This window comes from Leucopleurus acutus (assembly GCF_964270905.1).
Source record: "Leucopleurus acutus genome assembly, chromosome: 11".
Classification (NCBI taxonomy): domain Eukaryota; kingdom Metazoa; phylum Chordata; class Mammalia; order Artiodactyla; family Delphinidae; genus Leucopleurus; species Leucopleurus acutus.
The window spans coordinates 36,117,391-36,141,433 of NC_139152.1; the positions used below are offsets into that span (position 1 = coordinate 36,117,391).

General features: G+C 37.8%; 1 protein-coding gene across 3 annotated transcripts in view; it reads left to right on the forward strand.

Annotated features, from left to right (window-relative positions):
* The window catches only part of TMEM117 (transmembrane protein 117), a gene marked incomplete at both ends in the record, with an annotated part of 515,344 nt that overhangs the window by 267,848 nt on the left and 223,453 nt on the right, over positions 1-24,043 (forward strand). For 2 of the 3 annotated variants that reach the window (XM_082850801.1, XM_082850802.1), the window contains one exon: positions 1,370-1,469. The exons of the other annotated variant lie outside the window; for it this stretch is intronic. In XM_082850801.1, the coding sequence (XP_082706927.1) occupies positions 1,370-1,469 (100 nt within the window). The remainder of the gene's footprint in view (positions 1-1,369; positions 1,470-24,043) is intronic. 3 annotated transcript variants of the gene reach the window in all.

The following is a 24,043-nucleotide window of genomic DNA, read 5'->3' on the forward strand; positions in this document are numbered from 1 at the left end:
TAAGATATTTACATAGCCCCTCCATAGACTTCAAGATATTTACATAGCCCCTCCAAAGAATGAAGCATGTGGAAAAAGAATTGTTTTGAGAATTCATAAGTCTGTTTTTGTTGTTAAAAAACTATGTAAATACCTGTTTATGTTATGGATAAAAAACTATCTGAAATAACTCTGGAAAAAAATAACTGAATTGGAAATGGTTTAATTCTCAGCAACTTCAAAAATGTGCTTCTTCATAGTTTCAATAGATAACTAACAAACATATCATTCTCTACTGCATATTGTTTTAAAGTTAATACTCCAATATGAAATAAAAAGTTAAAAAATGAAGTTAATCTAAGAAGAGTCATGTTTAACTGGAACTCTAAGTTGTACAGGTATTATCATGTTTAAGAAAAGGAACAAAATTTAAAGGAAAAGAAACCTAGCAACTAACCCCAATAAATTAAAAAAAAATAAAGTAAAAGAAATCTGAGTGAAAAACTTAGAGTTAAAAATAGAGAGAGAGACAAATTTGGTTCCTAGCTACCATCCATTTGTTATGTGGTATTGATTGAGCAGGTTAAGTGATCTCTTTGAGTCCCGTTTTTTCAGAGAAATTACAAGATGGTAAAAATGATACTTAGAATTTTCTTGACTATCAAACAAGAAAATGAAAATGCTTAATAAACAATAATCATGGTCACATTACTTGTATTTAATGATTGGGTGTACCTATGAATCTCTCTTTGAGCTGTGAGGCATATGAATTGGTGTTATATAGCAAGAAAACAAGAATTAGCTATGTAAAAAGAGTGATGAAATGAAGTCTTCTGGTTATTGCTATTTAAGTAATAATTTAAACTACGTATATTTGAGTCAATTTTCACATCACTGTGTGGAAAATTTTCTCTAATCTTGATATTCTTCTGAACATTATTCAGATATATTATACCTAAAGCCTATTCCCAGCACCTTTTCAATAGTTCTGACTCGACAGAACTGAAGGAAAGTGAACTCTTCTCTTCCTTTCAAGTTACTCTAATTCAGGAATTGTTTCTGTGCTCCTCATACTTGAGTAAGTGTGAAATGATGCCTTTGCTGAGTATTTCTGTTTGATTTTCCAAAAGCTATTGTCAGTCCTATAGCTCAAAAACAAAAGGCACGTGGTAAATGGTATAGTCACAGTCAGTCTTCAAATCTAATTGGAACTGACCCAGACACCCTCAGAGCTCCTCCTAGCCTTTCAGATTTGTAAGCATAGATGATGAGATGAAAGCAAGAAAGCTTGTGGAAAGGGGAAAAAGCCCCTTTGCGTTTGCTGAACCAGAAAGCTTTGACTGTATGGCTCTCTGAGTCCGGACAATGTCTTGTGTGTTTGTTTCCACAGAGCGTATATCATTACAGACTATATGGGCATCCGAAATGAAAGTTTCATGAAATTAGCTGCAGTAGGGACCTGGATGGGGGACTTTGTCACAGCTTGGATGGTAAGAAATTTTAACTTCACCCATTTCAAACATCAGATGGAAGACATGTTCATAATGTTGGATACACACTACTTTTTTTTTTTTAACAAATAACTTCATGAATTATTTTATTTCATGTTACATGTCAAATAACATTCCAAAGTTAAAAAAAAAAGGATTTGTTTTCATGGTTAGCATTATTACATTTGTGCAGAGCCCTCAAACATGAGAAAGTCTCATTTATTTCACAAAATTTGAACGTACAGTCATTTCAGTAACTGGTTTGTTAGATAATCCAAGTCCAGTTATCCCCGGTTTTTCAAGCAACAAGTCACAGGAAACGCTGAGCTCTAACTGTTCGTGTGCCTGTCAGCCCAGCATCCTGACCTCCAGCCCCTTTTGACACAGCCGTGCTCTTTGTTTTGTTATATCATTCCTCTGTCCTCTCAAGGATTAGAGATATAGTTTCATTTTCTCAACTAATGTGAATTGGATTTTATTGGATACGCATTGCTTTTCATGGTTTAGAGCAAAATAGTTACCTCTGTTTCAAGGGGAACAAATTCATGAATATGGACAAATCTAGAGATTATATGCAATATCTGTTTACCTTAGGTAAAAACGTCAATACAATTTTAATACTAATGACTGTCCACCAGGATATATTTATTTATAAAATGCATATATATGTGTATGTACAAAAACATATACGTATGCACATATGTGTGGCATACAAACATATACACATTCATAAAATTAGTGGAAAATTCTTTCCTGTGAAATTCTAAATAATTTTGTGAAGATTGTTTGTTGTTTTCCGACATGTACACTTTTCAGGTAAGAAATACTGTATGGCCTGTCTCAAAAGACCATATGAAATATTCTTTAAGGACTTTAAAAATAGTTTTCTACATTTGTTTTCCTCAGTGAACCTACTAACTTAATGGTAACTAAGGAGTTCTGAGAGTTGTCTGTTTTAATCTCTTTTGTGCATTATCAATCTTTATTACTATACGTCTGCAACAATGAGACAAACCATGTTTCATGCTGAGTTCATCTGCCAGGAGAGTAACTTCTGTTTCTAACCATTGAGTTAATTAAAGACAGTATGTAGCTTAAAGGCCCTAGGTCCTGTAAGCTTACAGGAGAGTCTCAGAGTGCAAAGAGCGTGACTCTCATAAAAAGGGAACACTTTAACCTTCACTGACACCTTTCATAAGTGTAGCCAATCCTGACACCTTTCATAAGTGTAGTTAATCCTAATTAGCTTTACTCAAATTCATTCACTTGAAAATGAGAGGACTTATCAAAAGGAAGATGATGCCCAAACTAAACACGATTTGGCAGGGACATGCAACTACAGATGTGTTCCTGATACTGCAGGGAGATTCTCACAACAGTTACTCCACTTCTATTGATAGTTTTGCTTCTTACCTAGAACAGGTGTTTTCAGGGCACAGGAAGCAGTTATATCTTAACTGCTACTACTGTCATCATCCTGCAAGAGTATCAAGTAACCATAAAAGAGTTTGTCTAGCCTGTTTTTGAGCTCCCTCCCACCTCTGTTCAATTTTAGAATGTTACCAGAACAAATTACCAGATGCATTCCATTTTGTTAACTTTAAAATCGAAACTTGAAGATGTTATTTATTTGTAATCATTAGAAATAGCAATGAGAATAAGCCAGACATTAAGACCAGGCTGCCTCATCTATTTCCATTGGAAAAAACTATTTAAAAGGAAATACATGAACTTTAAGCTTGTAATTTCCTTAAAATTTAAGGTAATGCCTTTTGGAAATTTCTGCATTAATTGTGGATTATGATTTTGACTCCACTTTATGATGGCTCTACTTACTAAAATGGAAAAGAGAACTGGAACAAGAGTTCAGAAATTTGGATTCTCTGTTGCCACCTATGGTTTGACCTTCCACAAATAATGTACAATCCTTTGAGCCTCAGTCTGTACATTTCTTAAAAGGGATTAATAGTTCCTACTGGTGCTACAGGTTTTTTGTGACGATTAAACGTGTGGTCCTAGAGCAGGACTTAAAATGCTGACATGTGAGGGAGGTATAAGTGCTTTATTGTTATTGTTCATGTTTTTGGACCCCCATCCTCTTGACTGGGCCCAGTTCCTTGAAGTAATGGCAAAGGCAGGTCATTGATCCAAACCTTAGGCTTCCCAGACTTCCTGTCTCTTCTGTGAAGCTCCAGGAGCATGAGAATCCCACCTTATCCCAGGCATGGGGTTCAGAGCATCTGGAGTTTCCTTCCTATTGCCCTTGCTAGAGCAGACTAAACCAGTGTAGTACTTTGCTTCCTTACTTCTGCCTGATACTGATTCTGACCAAAGTCAGGGGAGAAGCAACAGACCAACAAAACCTAAGAGTTGCTCTGGAGTTTTCAGGCTCAAGTTAGCCATTTGATGCATAAATCACTTTATTTCCCATGATGACATCATTATTTATTTGTAACCCAATTCCACCCAACTTCTCCCCAGACTTTCCCACAAAACAGTGTTTCCTAGGCCATATATAGCTCTGCCCCTATTTATTGGTTATATTATTATTATTTTTAATTAGGCTATTTTTCTTTTGAACCATAAGGTGGGGTCCAATGCCTAGGCAGCATTGAGAGGCAAATGCGTAGTACAGCTTTGACCAAAGACCTTTAACCCTTCCTGGTTGGATTTTTACCATGCACTCTTCTGTCCTACTCTTATGGTTTAGGGGAGTACCAATAATTCCACAGTTCAATCTGTAGTCTTTCTCTCTCTCCATCATCTCTCTTACCTTCAGAGTTTCTCCTAAATTTACTACTTTAATGCCTTCTATTTCTACTAACTAACCTGATAACTTTTTACCTTTTCCTATACCATAGATTACTGCTCCAATCAATACTTCCAATACCACAGAAGTAGGACTAGATTGAGGGTCAAGAAAACTATGTTATAGGTTTAACCCAGCAAACCTTCTGGGGCCTCTTATCTGTTCCTTTCCGCAAACTGAAGAAGAATCAATATCCCTTTCTGCTTATGTAATCTGAAAAACTGACCTTTCCCCATTAGCCACAGGGATAGAAATGGCAAAAGAAACAGTTCTCTCCTGATTTGAAAGTACAGTCACCCAGGGATGATTCCCAGAGCACATCATTTCTATTCCCATTTCTATTCACTGACTAGGCGATATGTTTCCATATAAATATTTATATGTCTACATATGTGTCATTGATAACATTTAAAAAAAATAATAGTTTTCCTCATGAGAGGAGTCTAAGGAAGCTTTGACCTTCATTTCTCCATAGAATTCTCATCATGAAGGTGACCGTTGTGGAAAACCAACGGACTATTTACATTTCCAATAAAAGCATGCCTTTCAATGCAGTTCAGAAATAGAGGCTTTTTCTTTGGTGGAAATAATTCAGAACTTTTCCTTGGTTTTAAAAGGCACATCAGGACTGATGTGATCCACAGGCAAGGCTGATATCAACCAATCTGACAAAAATCTTTGACCCTCACACTACCGAGTGTCGAGCTCTGCTAGGTTCAGTTCCCTGGCAGTCCTGACTTTTTCGGGCTCTGTGGTATGCCTTGTACGGAAGGATATAAGTATATGTCAGGGTTCAAGTTACTAATTTTTTGTCAAATAGACTTTTTAAAAATTAGTATAAAAGAAATACATAAAATGACCAGTGAGGTAATTCATCATTGAGCTTCCCCTTTATGTTAAGAGTTGCAGAGACGAGCTCTATCACGAGGACACGCAGAAAGCAAAAACGCTGGTTGTCTCATGCGACACCATTGCCATGTAGCCCCATGTTTGCCCATGCTCTGCGCCATTAAGCAAAGAGCCAAGGAGGGTCAGCTGTTCCACAGCACATGGCTCCAGCTTGACCACCTCCCCCATGTGGAAGACAGAGGTCACGGCCTCTGCTGAGGTCTAAGGTGGCAGGGGATCCTGAGGACATCATGATGGCCCTTGCTTCTGCCCCTCACTTAATACCAGAGGGAAAAATCACTTCCTGTACATGTATACCTAATCATCATCCCCTTTCTCCATCTCCTGATTCCTCCTGCTCTGGTGGCTTTCTCTTACAGCAAAGTGATTCAGTTTTATATATATATATATATATATATATATATATATATATATATATATATATAGCGCTCCACTCTTTTTTAGATTCTTTCCCATATAGGCCATTACAGAGTATTCAGTAGAGTTCCCTGTGCTATACAGAAGGTCCTTAATTATCTATTTTATATATAGTAGTGTGCATATAGCAATCCCAATCTCCCAATTTATTCCTCCCCCTGCCCCTTATGCCCTTGGTAATCACAAGTTTGTTTTCTAAATCTGTAACTCTATTTCTGTTTTGTAGATAAGTTCATTGGTACCCTTTTTTTAGATTCCACATATAAGTGATATCATGATATTTGTCTTTCTCTGTCTGACTGACTTAGTATGACATATATATTCTTTTTTAGATTCTTTTCCATTATAAGTTATTATAAGATATGAATATAATTCCCTGTGCTATACAGTAGGGCCTTGTTGGTTATCTTTTTTATGTATAGGAGTGTGTGTATGTTAATCCAAAACTCCTAATTTATCCCTCCCCGTCCTTTCCCCTTTGGTAACTGTAAAAGTTTGTTTTTTATGTCTGTGAGTCTGTTTCTGTCTTGTAAATACATTCATTTGTATTATTTTTGTTGATGTAATTCTCCTAAATGGTGATGTAACCTTTTGTACAATTTTGCATTCTTTGGCAAAATAAAGATTGAGACTCTCAGATCCCCGCAGATGATTCCTTGAGTGGTCATTGTTGCTTTCAGGAGCATAGTTCCGCTCCTGGGGGCAACAGAAGGAAACTAGATTGAGATATATCCCTTTAGCCACTTAAGCAGAGAGCTTTTACTGTACTATGTAAGACACAAAATTGGTTAAACTTCAGTGGACAGAGGCAGAGAGGATTAAAGAATGGTGTATACTTGAGAATAATTTATACTCTGGGTTAGTATTTATTCACAAATCTAGAACAGAATAGAGAGAGGAACTATTTCTGCAGCATTCAAGAGTAAAGTATTCCTTCTAGCTTAAATATAGAAAATATGAAATACATTTTGTAATTATAAATACATACCTAAAATTTGGTGAGTTTTTCTATTGTCCCATGTTTATTTCACACTTACTAAGGAAGGAGTGTGATTATCTGTGCTATTTTCATTTCACCAAATTAGTAATAGTTTATTTAGTTTAAAGTTTTCTGTTATACATGTCACCATTTTGTGGACTGTTCTGCACATGCTAAGTTTGTCAGTGAACAATAACCTGGGGTATAACTGACATCATATCTAGTTATTCTGTCTGGAATTGAGTTTTTCAATTCATATTATGATCAATGCCAGTTTTCTAATTATTTATTTTCCACTGATATTTCAAAATGACAGAATAAAGAGCATAATTGAGTTGATTTAATATCTGAAATAAAGTAGCAATAATAGCTTTACTGAAGTTCATAATAAAAGAGCATTTAAACTGTGAAATGTTGAATAGAAGGATCATAGTAAGCAAACACATCAAACAGGTATATATGACAAGTGGAAGGGGCAAATCAGATATTAAACCATGCGAGCTGGACCCAAGAGCCCAGCATTAATTTGAGATATTCTCTTTTGCTCTCTTTCTCTGCCTGTTCATTGAAGCTATTTCGTGGTTGCAGTCTGCTTTCTGATTAGTTAACCCCATGTTTGGTAAATTTATGTTTCATTTTCCTATTTTATACAGTGAAGTTAGAAACTGGATCAAGCATTTTAATAAGTAATAAACTATCTTTCTATAAAGATTCTCTCTTAAGTGAGATACCACAGAAAAAGAGAATGTCTCAGAGATTTGGGGGCACATGGTTTATTGAGGAAATGCTCTTCAGGGAAATCTGTAAGGAGAGGAGAGAAACAAGAGAGAGATGGGGAAGGAAGAGAGCAAAGATGTAGTCATATGGTCTCAGGTAGTCTATCCTTGGCTTGACCCACTGGGCAGGTGTTATGTTCTTGGGGAGTGGAGTGTACCAGTAAGTGAAGGGGATCTGGGTGGGACACCAACATCACCAACATTGATTACCACATTGAGAAAACCCAAGGACATTTGATTGAGTGGCATTCATAATTGCCAGAAAACATTGTCAGTTCGTTTGATTATTTGATTGAAACAGAGAACGTAAGAGAGGAAATTTTTTTACATTTCTTTTTTATGCATTAGAAAATTTGAGGGAACCAAATGTGGTCATTTTGCTTCTGTGTCTATAAATATTTTAATGTATCTATAAATATTTTAGCATTGTGTTTCATGTTCCTTCAAAATAATAAGTTCTTACTAAAAAATTAATAAGACAGGAGAGTCTAACCTCCTGTTTTCTGATAGCATCACAAATGGTGATCAGGAGTCTTTTAATTTTTAGGAATCTTGGAGTTTTAAAGTCCTAACAGAATATGATATGAAAAAAAGGATTTCTGAGTAAAATAGATTATAGTATAGAATATAGATATTTAGGAATAGAAGCACAAATTCTGTCTCGGCTATAACTCTCTTAAACTCAATCTCTATCAGAAATTCCATAGTATGTTATAGGTATATTGTATATAATTTATATTCATTTATTAAAAATTTATGCAGTATATTATTCTAAGTGTATGAAAGGTACCAGGGAAGTGTATTGGATTGAACTATGTATTGGATTGAACTACATTAAGATGTGAAAGACACTAAGCACATCTCTTATAGAAAGACAGCCCTACTAGAGGCAGGAGATGCTCACTTTTTGTCTTTTCCATCCCCAGCTTAGTTTTAGCATTTTTCAATTCCATTACACTTTATTCTGTTACCTGGTTTATACTTCCTCAAGGCAGGTTTCCTTTTGGTCCACACATTTGTTATGATTTTTCTAACATGATGTTCCACACCTTTATCAGTCATTTGCCTGAAGTTTAAATAAAAGTGGGGGGACATTGATATTTCTTTCCTCTGAAAGTCAATAATATACTGAAATGAGTACCAGTTGTTAATATTAGCTCAGAACCTCAAAAAAGAAGCTATGTGCTTCTTTTTGTAGTCATTTTAGAAGTAGTTGGATTATTCCCCTTATACATTTTTTTAAATGTTTTATTTAGTGCCTATTCCTGTGGGCCAAGCCCTATGTTATGTTTTTGTGTTGTGTGTGTGTGGTGTGTGTGGTGTGTGTTGTGTGTGTGTGTGGCATGTGTGTGTGGTGTGTGTTGTGTGTGTGTGTAAAATTTTAATTAGTTTTCAGAATTTTCAGTGCTTTCAACTACTATGCTATTTTGCCAAGCTAAATAATTTTCTTGGAAATATTTAATCATAGATATCAACAAGACATGGAATATAGCTGTAGAAGTTGGTTTGATACTTTTTTTCTGCCAGTGTGTCAATAAAATTTGTCGAATTTTGTCATTAGTTGGGAGAGGGGAGTTGCATATCTTTTTAGGTACTAAATGATAGTACATCACATCTTTGCCAAACTATTACTTTTAAAGTTTAGAAAACTCAGATATTTTTTCCTGTTCCCTTTTGACAAATATAAGTGGTTGAAAGCCTCTTATTTCTGGGACTGGAAGAATGTAAAAACTAGCTTTATATAATCTTTTTTTTAATATATAATCTTTTTAAGATAGATATTTCAATTCCTGATTTTTTAGTGTTAATTTTTTGTTTATATAAAATTGCTATCCTTTAGCAGTTGTTTGGCCCAAGAAAGATTTTTATATTCACAGTGTACATTGCATTTGTAGTTAAATGTTCTATAAACATCAAAATGAAATTTATAACAGGAGTGCTAGTACTTATGTTTTATTTTTGTTGCTTTATAAAAATGATTACATTCAGTCAAGAGACTGAAATATTTGAGTGAACAGAAGGAATATTTTGATAATGAATGATTAAGTAAAACTATGTTTGGCATATATTCTTCTCTGTTCTTATATATCTGAAGGCTGATTTGGAAATAAAGAACTTCCGTTTGCCTTGACTGACAAAATATGCTAAGGTTTATCCCAGACCTGAGCTTGACTCCAGTATCTTTTACTAGTCTACCAAGTTGCTCAGTGAAACATCTTATGTAGCTTTGTGAATATACTATTGCACAAGGAAAGGAGTAAATTGTGCATACAATACTAATGGAACTTATTAATTAAGTATAATATCAAATAAATGACTTTGACATTTCTGAAGATATCAAATAGAACAGATGATTAAGTTCACATCGGTAGTTTCTTTAATGCAACAGACCAGGGCTCACAGAAAGAAAGTTAGGACACCACACGTGCCAACTTAAAAATTCCAGATTGTTCTTGACTGCTAAGCAGAGAATATATTTGAGAAGTATTGCCTAAATGAGTCAAGTGCTTGAGATGAAACAGGAAACCTGGAGAGATGCCATCTGTTTTCACTGAAAAGAATAGCACCTCTCATAAAGGTTTTAAAGTATATCATGAAAGATACTGTGAACCTGTAGCTTTGGAAGAAAAATGAAAGCTAATAATTTTCAAGATCTGAGTACTTTTTCCCTTGACTTATCTTATAATTATCCTAATTTCTATTTGACATTTTCAATTTCAACTAGAGGTGACAGAATCAATGAAAGATTTTTGACAAATCCAAGTGCAGATTAAAAAAGAAAGCAATGCATCTTATTTCACTTCAATAAAAAAATTAGCAAAATGAATCAACTTTCTGTGTAACCATATGCTAGATATCTCAACTCATTTATTCATTAAATGAGTATTTATTTATATAGTAACCTTATACTTTACTCTACAACCTTATTATACAATGCTTTTCAGTATTAAAGGGGACTAAGTATAATTAAAATTATAAAATTGTTGAAATATTTATTGACCAACAAATTGGATTTACTATATTGGTAGAGATATAAAATGTCTTTTCAAAGACCATTTAAAAATTCATTTTTTTTCTAAAGTACAAAAATAACATATACCCATGTGTAGTAAAGCAAATATATATTTTACAAATCCTTTATTTTGATTATATGAACACAAATAAAGAAGCAGAATAATTATTCTTGGTACCAGTTCATGTACTTTGCTTTCCTAGTCCTAAAAGTCTCTATGGTAGTGTCATTGGTATCTTTCTGAAGTTGTTGACACCTCCAAATGATGATATAGACCATAATATTTTTGAGAAAATATGTTCTCTAGTGTCAAAAGCCCTGTGAAACAGTGTATTCTACTAAATGGATGATTGTGCAAATTTATTTTTAGTAGTATTTTAGCCCCAATATTTCTGCGGATATCATATTTTTGCTTCCATTCAAACTACCTTGTTTTCACAAATATTTTTACATGATACAACTCATCAAATAAGTTTTCTCTGTGTCATTTTAAAATATTTTACCAAATTTTGATGCTGCGAAGTTACAGACCTTTAGCAGCCCAAGACAATTCTGAGGGTCTCCTTCCCTTATTCATTATCTATTCACTTAATAAATACACACTAAACACCTACAGGAAAATAACAAATGAGTGATGGAGTAAACATTAGCATATATTAAATATGGTAAAAATGGAGTTCTAATATCATTGCGTTTAACGTTAATTTCCTCTTTTTTTTTTTTTTTTTAACATCTTTATTGGAGTATAATTGCTTTACAATGGTATGTTAGTTTCAGCTTCACAACAAAATGAATCAGTTATATATATACATATATTCCCATATATCTTCCCGCTTGCGTCTCCCTCCCTCCCACCCTCCCTATCCCACCCCTCCAGGCGGTCACAAAGCACCGAGCTGATCTCCCTGTGCTATGCGGCTGCTTCCCACTAGCTATCTACCTTACGTTTGGTAGTGTATATATGTCCATGCCTCTTTATCGCTTTGTCACCGTTTACCCTTCCCCCTCCCCATAGCCTCAAGTCCATTCTCTAGTAAGTCTGTGTCTTTATTCCTGTTTCACCCCTAGGTTTTTCATGACATTTTTTTTTTTTAAATTCCATATATGTGTGTTAGCATACGGTATTTGTCTCTCTCTTTCTGACTTACTTCACTCTGTATGACAGACTCTAGGTCTATCCACCTCATTACAAATAGCTCAATTTTGTCTCTTTTTATGGCTGAGTAATATTCCATTGTATATATGTGCCACATCTTCTTTATCCATTCATCCGAGGATGGACACTTAGGTTGTTTCCATCTCTGGGCTATTGTAAATAGAGCTGCAATGAACATTTTGGAACATGACTCTTTTTGAATTATGGTTTTCTCAGGGTATATGCCCAGTAGTGGGATTGCTGGGTCATATGGTAGTTCTATTTGTAGCTTTTTAAGGAACCTCCATACTGTTCTCCACAGTGGCTGTATCAATTTACATTCCCACCAACAGTGTAAGAGGGTTCCCTTTTCTCCACACCCTCTCCAGCATTTATTGTTTGTAGATTTTTTGATGATGGCCATTCTGACTGGTGTGAGATGATATCTCATTGTAGTTTTGATTTGCATTTCTCTCATGATTAGTGATGTTGAGCATTCTTTCATGTGTTTGTTGGCACTCTGTATATCTTCTTTGGAGAAATGTCTATTTAGGTCTTCTGCCCATTTTTGGATTGGGTTGTTTGTTTTTTTGTTATTAAGCTGCATGAGCTGCTTATAAATTTTGGAGATCAATCCTTTGTCAGTTGCTTCATTTGCAAATATTTTCTCCCATTCTGAGGGTTGTCTTTTGGTCTTCTTTATGGTTTCCTTTGCTGCGCAAAAGCTTTTAAGTTTCATTAGGTCCCATTTGTTTACTCTTGTTTTTATTTCCATTTCTCTAGGAGGTGGGTCAAAAAGGACCTTGCTGTGATTTATGTCATAGAGTGTTCTGCCTATGTTTTCCTCTAAGAGTTTGATAGTTTCTGGCCTTACATTTAGGTCTTTAATCCATTTTGAGCTTATTTTTGTGTACGGTGTTAGGGAGTGATCTAATTTCATACTTTTACATGTAGCTGTCCAGTTTTCCCAGCACCACTTATTGAATAGGCTGTCCTTTCTCCACTGTACATTTCTGCCTCCTTTGTCAAAGATAAGGTGACCATATGTGCGTGGGTTTATCTCTGGGCTTTCTATCCTGTTCCATTGATCTATCTTTCTGTTTTTGTGCCAGTACCATACCGTCTTGATAACTGTAGCTTTATAGTATAGTCTGAAGTCTGGGAGCCTGATTCCTCCAGTTCCTTCTTTCGTTCTCAAGATTGCTTTGGCTATTCGGGGTCTTTTGTGTTTCCATACAAATTGCAAAATTTTTTGTTCTAGTTCTGTGAAAAATGCCAGTGGTAGTTTGATAGGGATTGCATTGAATCTATAGATTGCTTTCGGTAGTAGAGTCATTTTCACAATGTTGATTCTTCCAATCCAAGAACATGGTATATCTCTCCATCTATTTGTATCATCTTTAATTTCTTTCATCAGTGTCTTATAATTTTCTGCATACAGATCTTTTGTCTCCTTAGGTAGGTTTATTCCTAGATATTTTATTCTTTTTGTTGCAATGGTAAATGGGAGTGTTTTCTTGATTTCACTTTCAGATTTTTCATCATTAGTATATAGGAATGCCAGAGATTTCTGTGCATTAATTTTGTATCCTGCCACTTTACCAAATTCATTGATTAGCTCTAGTAGTTTTCTGGTAGCATCTTTAGGGTTCTCTATGTATAGGATCATGTCATCTGCAAACAGTGACAGCTTTACTTCTTCTTTTCCGATTTGGATTCCTTTTATTTCCTTTTCTTCTCTGATTGCTGTGGCTAAAACTTCCAAAACTATGTTGAATAAGAGTGGTGAGAGTGGGCAACCTTGTCTTGTTCCTGATCTTAGTGGAAATGCTTTCAGTTTTTCACCATTGAGGATGATGTTTGCTGTGGGCTTGTCATATATGGCCTTTATTATGTTGAGGAAAGTTCCCTCTATGCCTACTTTCTGCAGGGTTTTTATCATAAATGGGTGTTGAATTTTGTCAAAAGCTTTCTCTGCATCTATTGAGATGATCATATGGTTTTTCTCCTTCAGTTTGTTAATATGGTTTATCACATTGATAGATTTGCGTATATTGAAGAATCCTTGCATTCCTGGAATAAACCCCACTTGATCATGGTGTATGATCTTTTTAATGTGCTGTTGGATTCTGTTTGCTAGTATTTTGTTGAGGATTTTTGCATCTATGTTCATCAGTGATATTGGCCTGTAGTTTTCTTTCTTTGTGACATCCTTGTCTGGTTTTGGTATCAGGGTGATGGTGGCCTCGTAGAAGGAGTTTGGGAGTGTTCCTCCCTCTGCTATATTTTGGAAGAGTTTGAGAAGGATAGGTGTTAGCTCTTCTCTAAATGTTTGATAGAATTCGCCTGTGAAGCCATCTGGTCCTGGGCTTTTCTTTGTTGGAAGATTTTTAATCACAGTTTCAATTTCAGTGCTTGTGATTGGTCTGTTCATATTTTCTATTTCTTCCTGATTCAGTCTTGGCAGGTTGTGCCTTTCTAAGAATTTGTCCATTTCTTCCAGATTGTCCATTTTATTGGCATAGAGTTGCTTGTAGTAATCTCTCATGATCTCTTTTATTTCTGCAGTGTCAGTTGTTACCTCTCCTTTTTCATTTCTAATTCTATTGATTTGGGTCTTCTCCCTTTTTTTCTTGATGAGTCTGGCTAGTGGTTTATCTATTTTGTTTATCTTCTCAAAGAACCAGCTTTTAGTTTTATTGATCTTTGCTATTGTTTCCTTCATTTCTTTTTCATTTATTTCTGATCTGATTTTTATGATTTCTTTCCTTCTGCTAGCTTTGGGGTTTTTTTGTTCTTCTTTCTCTAATTGCTTGAGGTGCAAGGTTAGGTTGTTTATTCGAGATGCTTCCTGCTTCTTAAGGTGGGCTTGTATTGCTATAAACTTCCCCCTTAGAACTGCTTTTGCTGCATCCCACAGGTTTTGGGTCGTTGTGTCTCCATTGTCATTTGTTTCTAGGTATTTTTTGATTTCCTCTTTGATTTCTTCAGTGATATCTTCATTATTAAGTAGTGTATTGTTTAGCCTCCATGTGTTTGTATTTTTTACAGATCTTTTCCTGTAATTGATATCTAGTCTCATGGCGTTGTGGTCAGAAAAGATACTTGATACAATTTCAATTTTCTTAAATTTACCAAGGCTTGATTTGTGACCCAAGATATGATCTATCCTGGAGAATGTTCCATGAGCACTTGAGAAAAATGTGTATTCTGTTGTTTTTGGATGGAATGTCCTATAAATATCAATTAACTCCATCTCGTTTAATGTATCATTTAAAGCTTGTGTTTCCTTATTTATTTTCATTTTGGATGATCTGTCCATTGGTGAAAGTGGGGTGTTAAAGTCCCCTACTATGAATGTGTTACTGTCGATTTCCCCTTTTATGGTTGTCAGTATTTGCCTTATGTATTGAGGTGCACCTATGTTGGGTGCATAAATATTTACAATTGTTATATCTTCCTCTTGGATTGATCCCTTGATCATTATGTAGTGTCCTTCTTTGTCTCTTCTAATAGTCTTTGTTTTAAAGTCTATTTTGTCTGATATGAGAATTGCTACTCCAGCTTTCTTTTGGTTTCCACTTGCATGAAATACCTTTTTCCATCCCCTTACTTTCAGTCTGTATGTGTCTCTAGGTCTGAAGTGGGTCTCTTGTAGACAGCAAATATATGGGTCTTGTTTTTGTATCCATTCAGCCAATCTGTGTCTTTTGGTGGGAGCATTTAGTCCATTTACATTTAAGGTAATTATCGATATGTGTGTTCCTATTCCCATTTTCTTCATTGTTTTGGGTTTGTTATTGTAGGTCCTTTCCTTCTTTTGTGTTTCTTGCCTAGAGAAGTTCCTTTAGCAGTTGTTGTAGAGCTGGTTTGGTGGTGCTGAACTCTCTCAGCTTTTGCTTGTCTGTAAAGGTTTTAATTTCTCCATCAAATCTGAATGAGATCCTTGCTGGGTAGAGTAATCTTGGTTGCAGGTTTTTCTCCTTCAACACTTTCAATATGTCCTGCCACTCCCTTCTGGCTTGCAGAGTTTCTGCTGAAAGATCAGCTGTTAACCTTATGGGGATTCCCTTGTGTGTTATTTGTTGTTTTTCCCTTGCTGCTTTTAATATGTTTTCTTTGTATTTAATTTTTGACAGTTTGATTAATATGTGTCTTGGCGTATTTCTCCTTGGATTTATCCTGTATGGGACTCTCTGTGCTTCCTGGACTTGATTAACTATTTCCTTTCCCATATTAGGGAAGTTTTCAACTATAATCTCTTCAAATATTTTCTCAGTCCCTTTCTTTTTCTCTTCTTCTTCTGGAACCCCTATAATTCGAATGTTGGTGCGTTTAATGTTGTCCCAGAGGTCTCTGAGACTGTCCTCAGTTCTTTTCATTCTTTTTTCTTTATTCTGCTCTGCAGTAGTTATTTCCACTATTTTATCTTCCAGGTCACTTATCCGTTCTTCTGCCTCAGTTATTCTGCTATTGATCCCATCTAGAGTACTTTTAATTTCATTTATTGTGTTGTTCATCGTTGCTTGTTTCATCTTTAGTTCTTCTAGGTCCTTGTTAACTGATTCTTGCAATTTGTCCATTCTATTGTCCATTCTATCTCCAAGATTTCGGATCAACCTTACTATCATTATTCTGAATTCTTTTTCAGGTAGACTGCCTATTTCCTCTTCATTTGTTAGGTCTGGTGGGTTTTTATCTTGCTCCTTCATCTGCTGTGTGTTTTTCTGTCTTTTCATTTTGCTTATCTTACTGTGTTTGGGGTCTCCTTTTTTTTTTTTTTTGCAGGCTGAAGGTTCGTAGTTCCTGTTGTTTTTTGAGTCTGTCCCCAGTGGCTAAGGTTGGTTCAGTGGGTTGTGTAGGCTTCCTGGTGGAGGGTACTAGTGCCTGTGTTCTGGTGTATGAGGCTGGATCTTGTCTTTCTGGTGGGCAGGTCCACGTCTGGTGGTGTGTTTTGGGGTGTCTGTAGACTTATTATGATTTTGGGCAGCCTCTCTGCTAATGGGTGGGGTTGTGTTCCTGTCTTGCTAGTTGTTTGGCATAGGATGTCCAGCACTGTAGCTTGCTGGTCGTTGAGTGAAGCTGGGTGCTGGCGTTGAGATGGAGATCTCTTGGAGATTTTTGCTGTTTGATATTATGTGCAGCTGGGAGGCCTCTTGTGGACCAGTGTCCTGAAGTTGGCTCTCCCACCTCAGAGGCACAGCACTGAGTCCTGGCTGCAGCACCAAGAGCCTTTCATCCACAGGGCTCCTTAATTTGGGATGATTCGTTGTCTATTCAGGTATTCCACAGATGCAGGGTATATCAAGTTGATTGTGGAGCTTTAATCCGCTGCTTCTGAGGCTGCTGGAAGAGATTTCCCTTTCTCTTCTTTGTTCTCACAGCTCCCAGGGCTAAGCTGTGGATTTGGCCCCGCCTCTGCGTGTAGGTCGCCGGAGGGCGTCTGTTCTTTGCTCAGACAGGACGGGGTTAAAGGAGCCGCTGATTCGGAGGCTCTGGCTCACCCAGGCCGGGGGGTAGGGAGGGTCACAGAGTGCAGGGCGGGCCTGCAGCGGCAGAGGCCGGCGTGACGCTGCAGCCTGAGGCGCGCCGTGCGCTCTCCCGGGGGAGCCGTCCCCGGATCCCGGGACCCCGGCAGCGGCGGGCTGCACAGGCTCCCCGGAAGGGCGTGTGGCTAGTGACCTGCGCTCGCACACAGGCCTCCTGGCGGCGGCAGCAGCGGCCTTAGCGTCCCATGTCCGTCTCTGGGCTCCGCACTCTTAGCCGCGGCTCGCGCCCGTCTCCGGAGCTCTCCCAAGCAGCGTTCCCAATCCCCCCTCCTCGTGCACCAGGAAACAAAGAGGGACGTAAAAGTCTCTTGCCTCTTCGGCAGGTCCAGACCCCTCCCCAGACTCTCTCCCGGCCAGCCGCGGCGCACCAACGCCCTGCAGGCTGTGTTCACGCCACCAACCTCAGTTCTCTCCCGGCGCTCCGACAAAAGCCGGAGCCTCAGCTCCCAGTCCCGCCCGCCCCGGCGGGCGAGCAGACAAGCCTCTCGGCTGGTGAGTGCCGGTCGGCCCGATCCTCTGCGCTGGAATCTCTCCGCTTTGCCCTCCGCACCCCTGTTGCTGTGCTCTCCTCCGCGGCTCCCAAGCTCCCCCACTCCGCCTCCCGAAGTCTCCACCCGCGAAGGGGCTCCTAGTGTGTGGACACTTTTCCTCCTTCACAGCTCTCTCCCGCTGGTGCAGGACCCGTCCCTATTCTTTTGTCTCTGTTTAGTTTTTTCTTTTGCCCTAACCAGGTACGTGGGGGGTTCCTTGCCTTTTGGGAGGTCTGAGGTCTTCTGCCAGCGTTCAGTAGGTGCTCCGTAGGAGTTGTTCCACGCGTAGATGTATTTCTGGTGTATCTGTGGAGAGGAAGGTGATCTCCGCGTCTTACTCTTCCGCCATCTTCCCGGAACTCCTAATTTCCTCTTTTTAAAGGAGTCTCCTAAGTGCCTTGCCCTAGCCAGCCCTTCACAAGACTTGCTGGGTTGGCGAGTGTTCAGGCTGTGTGGGAATTGTTGTCCTACACCATCTTTTGGTCTAGTTAGATCTTCCCCACCTTCTTTGAGTATCCTCAGTCGTCAATTTGTGGTGAGGTTTTAATGCGTGACGGTGGCTTTCTGTGTTAAACTTGCGTAAATAATAAATACTGGAGTTGCAAATTCCAATGCCCTGAGGGCCAGCCCACTCTAGTACATTGTGAGACATCGGTATGAGATAAAACGATGTGCAGTCGGGGGTAGCTGTGTTGGACCAGAGAGCATATTCCCACAAAGAGGCAACAAAAATTCAGTTTTGTGCAAAAATACCAGGAATGAGATGTAGGCTATAATTTCAGTACAGATTCTGACCCCTGTCCACCTGCTTCATGCTTTCATTAAGCTGCAGACTGACACAGGACGTGAACGTGGAGAGATGGGCGTGATGAGTGAACTTCGGGCAGGTGCCATTTCGGAACATCTCAATCACACCTCTTGGTTACGGCCACTGACATGCAGGGGAGACAAGAACTCCCTGTGCTCTAATCACAGCTGATGAGAACACCCGGAGTCCTTGTACCACTTAGTGCTCATCTCACCCAAACAGTGAAGGCTCAAGTGGGCAAAAAACATTTTCACAGTAACACTTTCTGAAGTGTTAATGAAATGCTTGTTATTGAGGTCAAGCTAGCCATTACCAGCATGGGTGCAGAGAGACCTAGAGCTCATGCCGAATTTGTTGACTGACTAGTTTTGGCTCATCACAGGGAAACGGTGTGCAGGTGGGTACCTAATGACTATGCATTGTGCAGTTCTTAAAGTGAATGCAACTATCATTAAGGTTTCAACATTCATAAAGCTCTGAGGCAGTTTCTAAATAGGTACAATGAACCAAGCTTATTGTTTAGTTGGTAGCCCCAATCAATTTTTTTATCTGCATTCCATAAGGCAGTGGTTTGCAAATTTGTCTTTACATTGGAATCTCCTGGGGAGCTTCAAAGACCACTGATGCCTATGTCCCACTCCCAGGGATAGGGACTTAAATTATCTGGACTGTAACCTGGGTGTTGGAATTTTTAAAAGGTTTCCAGAGTTTTAATATGCAGACAAGTTTGGGGCCATTTCTCTTAGGTGATTCCAGGAAGTTTGGTGTGAGAGTATTTTGACATATGCTATGGGGACATAACCATCTGATATTAAGGCTGATGGGAAATCAAAGGAAGGAATCTTGTGTTGCTGGGAGACTATACAACAGAGAAGCAGGCATGAAGACAAAATGGGTGAGAAGAGGGCTGGTCTCACACACCTTGCCACAGGGCGATGTAAGTGCTCCGTAAATTTTCCCCGGCCTCCAGTGGTATGTCTAGAACTTGATTTGGGCTTCTTACAGAGCAACTTTGGCCTTGGCTTCCTTCTGATACTCACAGCAGACTCCTCTGAATATATACCAGCCTTGCTGAAAAGCTGACCAATATCATCTGCGTTGGCTTTGGCTCAAATTATTCAAGAAGACTGCCTCTCCAGATAGCAGGACAGGCACCCCCCCACCTCCTTCCAGCTCATAAGATGGAGAAGAATAGTCATGCCATCATTTTGCCTATTCTAATAGAGTATCATCTACGTAAACTTCCTTTCAATCCACCCCTACCAGCAAATGACCCACTCCCCCAATTCTCCGTGTGCTTTAATTTGATTCTTTACTTCTCACTGAATGTTACTAAGTATTGGTGCCATTCACTCAGAGGGTGGGTTACTTTTAATAATTATTACTTAGAGAATATGGCTCTGAACTGCTGTGAGATAAAGCATGTGGAATTATGATTGTTACTATTGTTAGTGTTACTTAATTTAAAAAATTATAGTGTTTCATAAATGAGAACATCTTAAAATACAGTCTGCAATATGCATTTTCTGAATGAAGACTTTTTACTAATTTTAACCTCTTTTAATTTTTACTATACTGTCCTTCCCACAGCTCAGCCAAACTGAACTAACATCAAGATTGTATAGTCACCATTTTACATGCTTTTTAAAAATGAAGTCAGCTTTAAGTAGATCCCTCTGAATTATAAATATACATGATGTTAATGTTAGGTCATTTGCCAGAATCTCCTCTGTTTATAGGAATTAAGACATGAATTATATGGTTTATATTTAGTGACGAAAACTCCCAAAGAAAAGTTTATATTCTTCAACAAATGCTTATATCTCAGCTGTGCTTTTCAAAGGTTGACAAGACAATCTTGAGTAAATAAATCATAGTTCCCATTTACTAAAATAAGAGATTAAAAAGTAGTATTGAAAAATGCTGAATTTTAAAATATAATCTTGACACAAAGTAGATAATTTAAACTTTTAACTGCCATGAAACTTTATCTCATAATTTTCTCTCCTGATGGGCTCTGAGTTCCAAATAGTATTGGAATTCCTCTACTAAGATTAGAGGCAAAAAAATACACTCATTTAAAAAGGTTTCTTGCCATTTATTTTTAGTCCTGTTCATTTTAGTAGGGTCCAAGTTACAGGTTTTATTAAAATACTAATTTTATAGTCTCTAAAATGGATTACATGCAGAAAAATATGAAGGGAGGGGGTTTGGGCCAAATATGCCATTCAAGAAGCAAACTTGAGAAGCAGATGCGTAAAGATGACATTTTCCCAGTCAATGACAATTATCAGGAGGCTCTCATCTGATTTCCTGCCACGTTATGTTTCCACGACAGTTCATTGACTTGTCTATAAAAGTAAAGCTTGGAGTCAATTAAGGTGTGACAACAAAGGAATTCAATAGAAAACCCAGGGGATTGTAAGATAAGTGTAGATTTTAATTCGGAAGTTTTGAGAAAACAGCTGCACAAGAACAACAATTTTTGATGCACAGTGGATCTTGACAGAAGCTCAGATCCCTGATATTTCAGTCCTGTTCATTTGTCAACATAAAGGCGAGATAGAGTCTTATGGGATTAAGCAAACTCCACGTCTAAAAATATAGTTTGACATTTCTTGAATGCACTTGACAAGACTCCACATAAAATTGTATGAGCATTCTTTCCAGCTAAGAGAAGAATTTTAAGGGAGGCTGAGTTCTTTTATTCAAATTCAGATTTCATCTTTGGTTGCCATGGCGTCTTAAAAAATTTAATTTTATATTGTTGAGTTTTAAATGTTAGGTATAGGGTGTTTGAGTATAGATGGAAAATAACAAACTTTAAAAATGTTATGGTAGGGCTTCCCTGGTGGCGCAGTGGTTGAGAGTCCGCCTGCCGATGCAAGGGGACACGGGTTCGTGCCCCGATCCGGGAAGATCCCACATGCCGCGGAGCGGCTGGGCCCGTGAGCCATGGCCGCTGAGCCTGCGCGTCCGGAGCCTGTGCTCCGCAACGGGAGAGGCCACAGCAGTGAGAGGCCCACGTACCACAAAAAAAAAAAAAAAAAAAAAAAGTTATTGTAAAAATTAAATTGCATTTCGACACACACAAAAAATGAGCAAGGCCTGAAAACAGTCAATTACAGAGATTCTACACAATAGGAAAAGTGATTATTGACTGTGTTGTCAATAGCTGTCCGTGACTGCCCTGCTCTCTGGCTTCCTTGCAGTGGTACAGCTGGCTGACAGATTGTGGCTAATGGGCAAGCGAAGAAGAAAGGTGGTGAGGGTTGCAGGATACAAGATGCCAGCGGCCTGAGAGACTGGGCTGATGCATGTGTGATGGCCGGCGCTGGTGAGGGGCGGGGATCTGCAGGAAAATTCTGTGGTGATTGGGATGATTGGGAGTCGGGGGCGTTCAATGAAAAATATTTAGTGGAGAGAGAAGTGGAGGGAATTGTGTAGGTCTTGGAATAACCTTTCAGCAGTGGGGGCAGTGAGCGGCAATGATTGCTAATCATCAAATACTATAGCTATGGGAAGTGGAAGGCTGGTACCTGTCGTGCCTCAAAATGCTAAGTGCTCCTCTTAGATATAATGTCTGTTACCACCTTAAAAGCTCTGCCTTCTTCGCTTTTCCTTCCCTTTGAGAAACATTTGCCAGCCTGTTGGACTTGAGCTCTTATTCTCTTTTCCTGCAGGAACAGCAGACAGCAGCGTCCAACCACATTACTTACTCTTTAAAAACCTTTCTTTTTTTTTTTAAAGAAACAAAACTAAAGTCAGATGGTTTAGTTTTCTGAAACGAATGCAAAGGTGTGAATGCTTAATGAAGCTGAAACAATTGCAGAGCTGTGCTTTTGCAAGCTTGCCGAATGCCAGCCCCACTTTTCAGGTTAGCATTTTTTTTTTCCTAAACAGTGGGCCCATAATTTTTAATGGGCTTTGCCCATTCATCCTTGAAATTCATGAGTATTATGTGCAGCCAGATAATCACAAGACTTGGTGTCAAACTGTGAGGCATATAATTTCTGCATGCCTATGAGTTAGCACTTGATACCCTCAAATACATTTCCTGTTCTCCCTAAACATACCACTAAAAGTAAAAACGCTGACAAAGTCATTATTAATTACTTTGTGACTTTGTTGAAATCATAAACAGAATAAACCTAAGTGGGATGGTTCTTGAGGTACTAAAAGTGACTCAGAAAAAGAATCCAAGCTACCAGATTACCTGGTGAGAAACAAAGTGCTGATGTGGAAATGACAGAGAAGGCAAAGAAACAAATGTAGGCAGTTTACAGTACTGTGCCTCTCCACTCAGGCTCCGAGTTTCAAGTCAGAGAGTGGAAGGAAGCACAAAAACCCTGGCCAAACGAAGGCTGAGAGAGAAGCGGCAGATTGTAAATTAGCAGGACCCCGTCACTAACCTGGAAAACAACATGACATTTCCCGAGCTGTTCTGAGGATCAAAATAAAGACTGAGAATGTGTAAATACCCAAGCTACTCCCTGGAATAAGGCTCATGAATTTGTAATCAGCGGTAACTCTTAAATCACCAAATCGGTTGTCATTTTAGTGAGCATCTAAATTACTTTAGTCATGTACTTTTTCCTCATATATACGTGTGTATATATATATATATATATATACATATACAGATACATATATACATATATATATATGATTCATCTGGTAGAAAGTCAATATATTAAAAAATCTAAGTTTCTCCATTCTTCCTTACCTTTTAAAATTTTTATTTTAGAAAATAAATGATGAAAGGAATGATTGGTTACAGTGCAAAATAATCCATCAATGAAGCTTATTTTAAGAAAAAAATGCTATTTTTTTTTAAAAAATGAATTGTACATAATTTTTCAGGAATACTACTATTGAATAGTATTGGATTTCATGTTACTGTTTAAAAAGCTATTCTGTCCGTGCCCTGTTTCAGATTGGTGATTCTAATGGAATTATTGTAGTTGCCATAGTAACAGCAATCACATATAAAATTCATTGAGCCCATGTGCCAGGAACCATTCTAAATGTTTTAAATCATTTGAATTATTTAGACCCAGTCCTATTAGATATATTTATTATTACTCCCATTTTACAGTTGAAGAAATAGAGGCATTGTACGCCAAAGATTACACAATTATTAAGTGATTATAACCAAGAGGTTTCGTGAGCCTCGGGCAATGGGTTTATTAACGGATACTGAGTAACATCTCATTTATGTGACACCAAAAATGTTTTTTTTTCCACTTAATATTTAATCTAAATGCAACTTAATCCCTGGAGGTTTGTAATTGTGTTTTGATGAAATTGTTGCTGAAGTTTGTTGTATGTGTCCCTATCTTAATAAACAAAAAATGATAAAGATAAGTTAACCCTTTTTATTTATAGTGGAAAGAATGTTGAATTTGCCTAGGTCTGGGTTCAGATTTCAATCCTATTTCTTAGGTGTTACATGACCTGGGCCTTAGTTTCAGTATTAGTGAAATGTACTGATACCTACATCCTTGTAAATCACTTAGTGTGGAACTTGGGTCTCAGTAGGCTGTCATAAATGCTAGCTGTTATTATTTTTATTACTTCCATTTCCTTAAAAGGAAAGTGTGTATAATGCTCACTTTACAGGGGTTTTGTGAAGTAAATCAGTAGAAT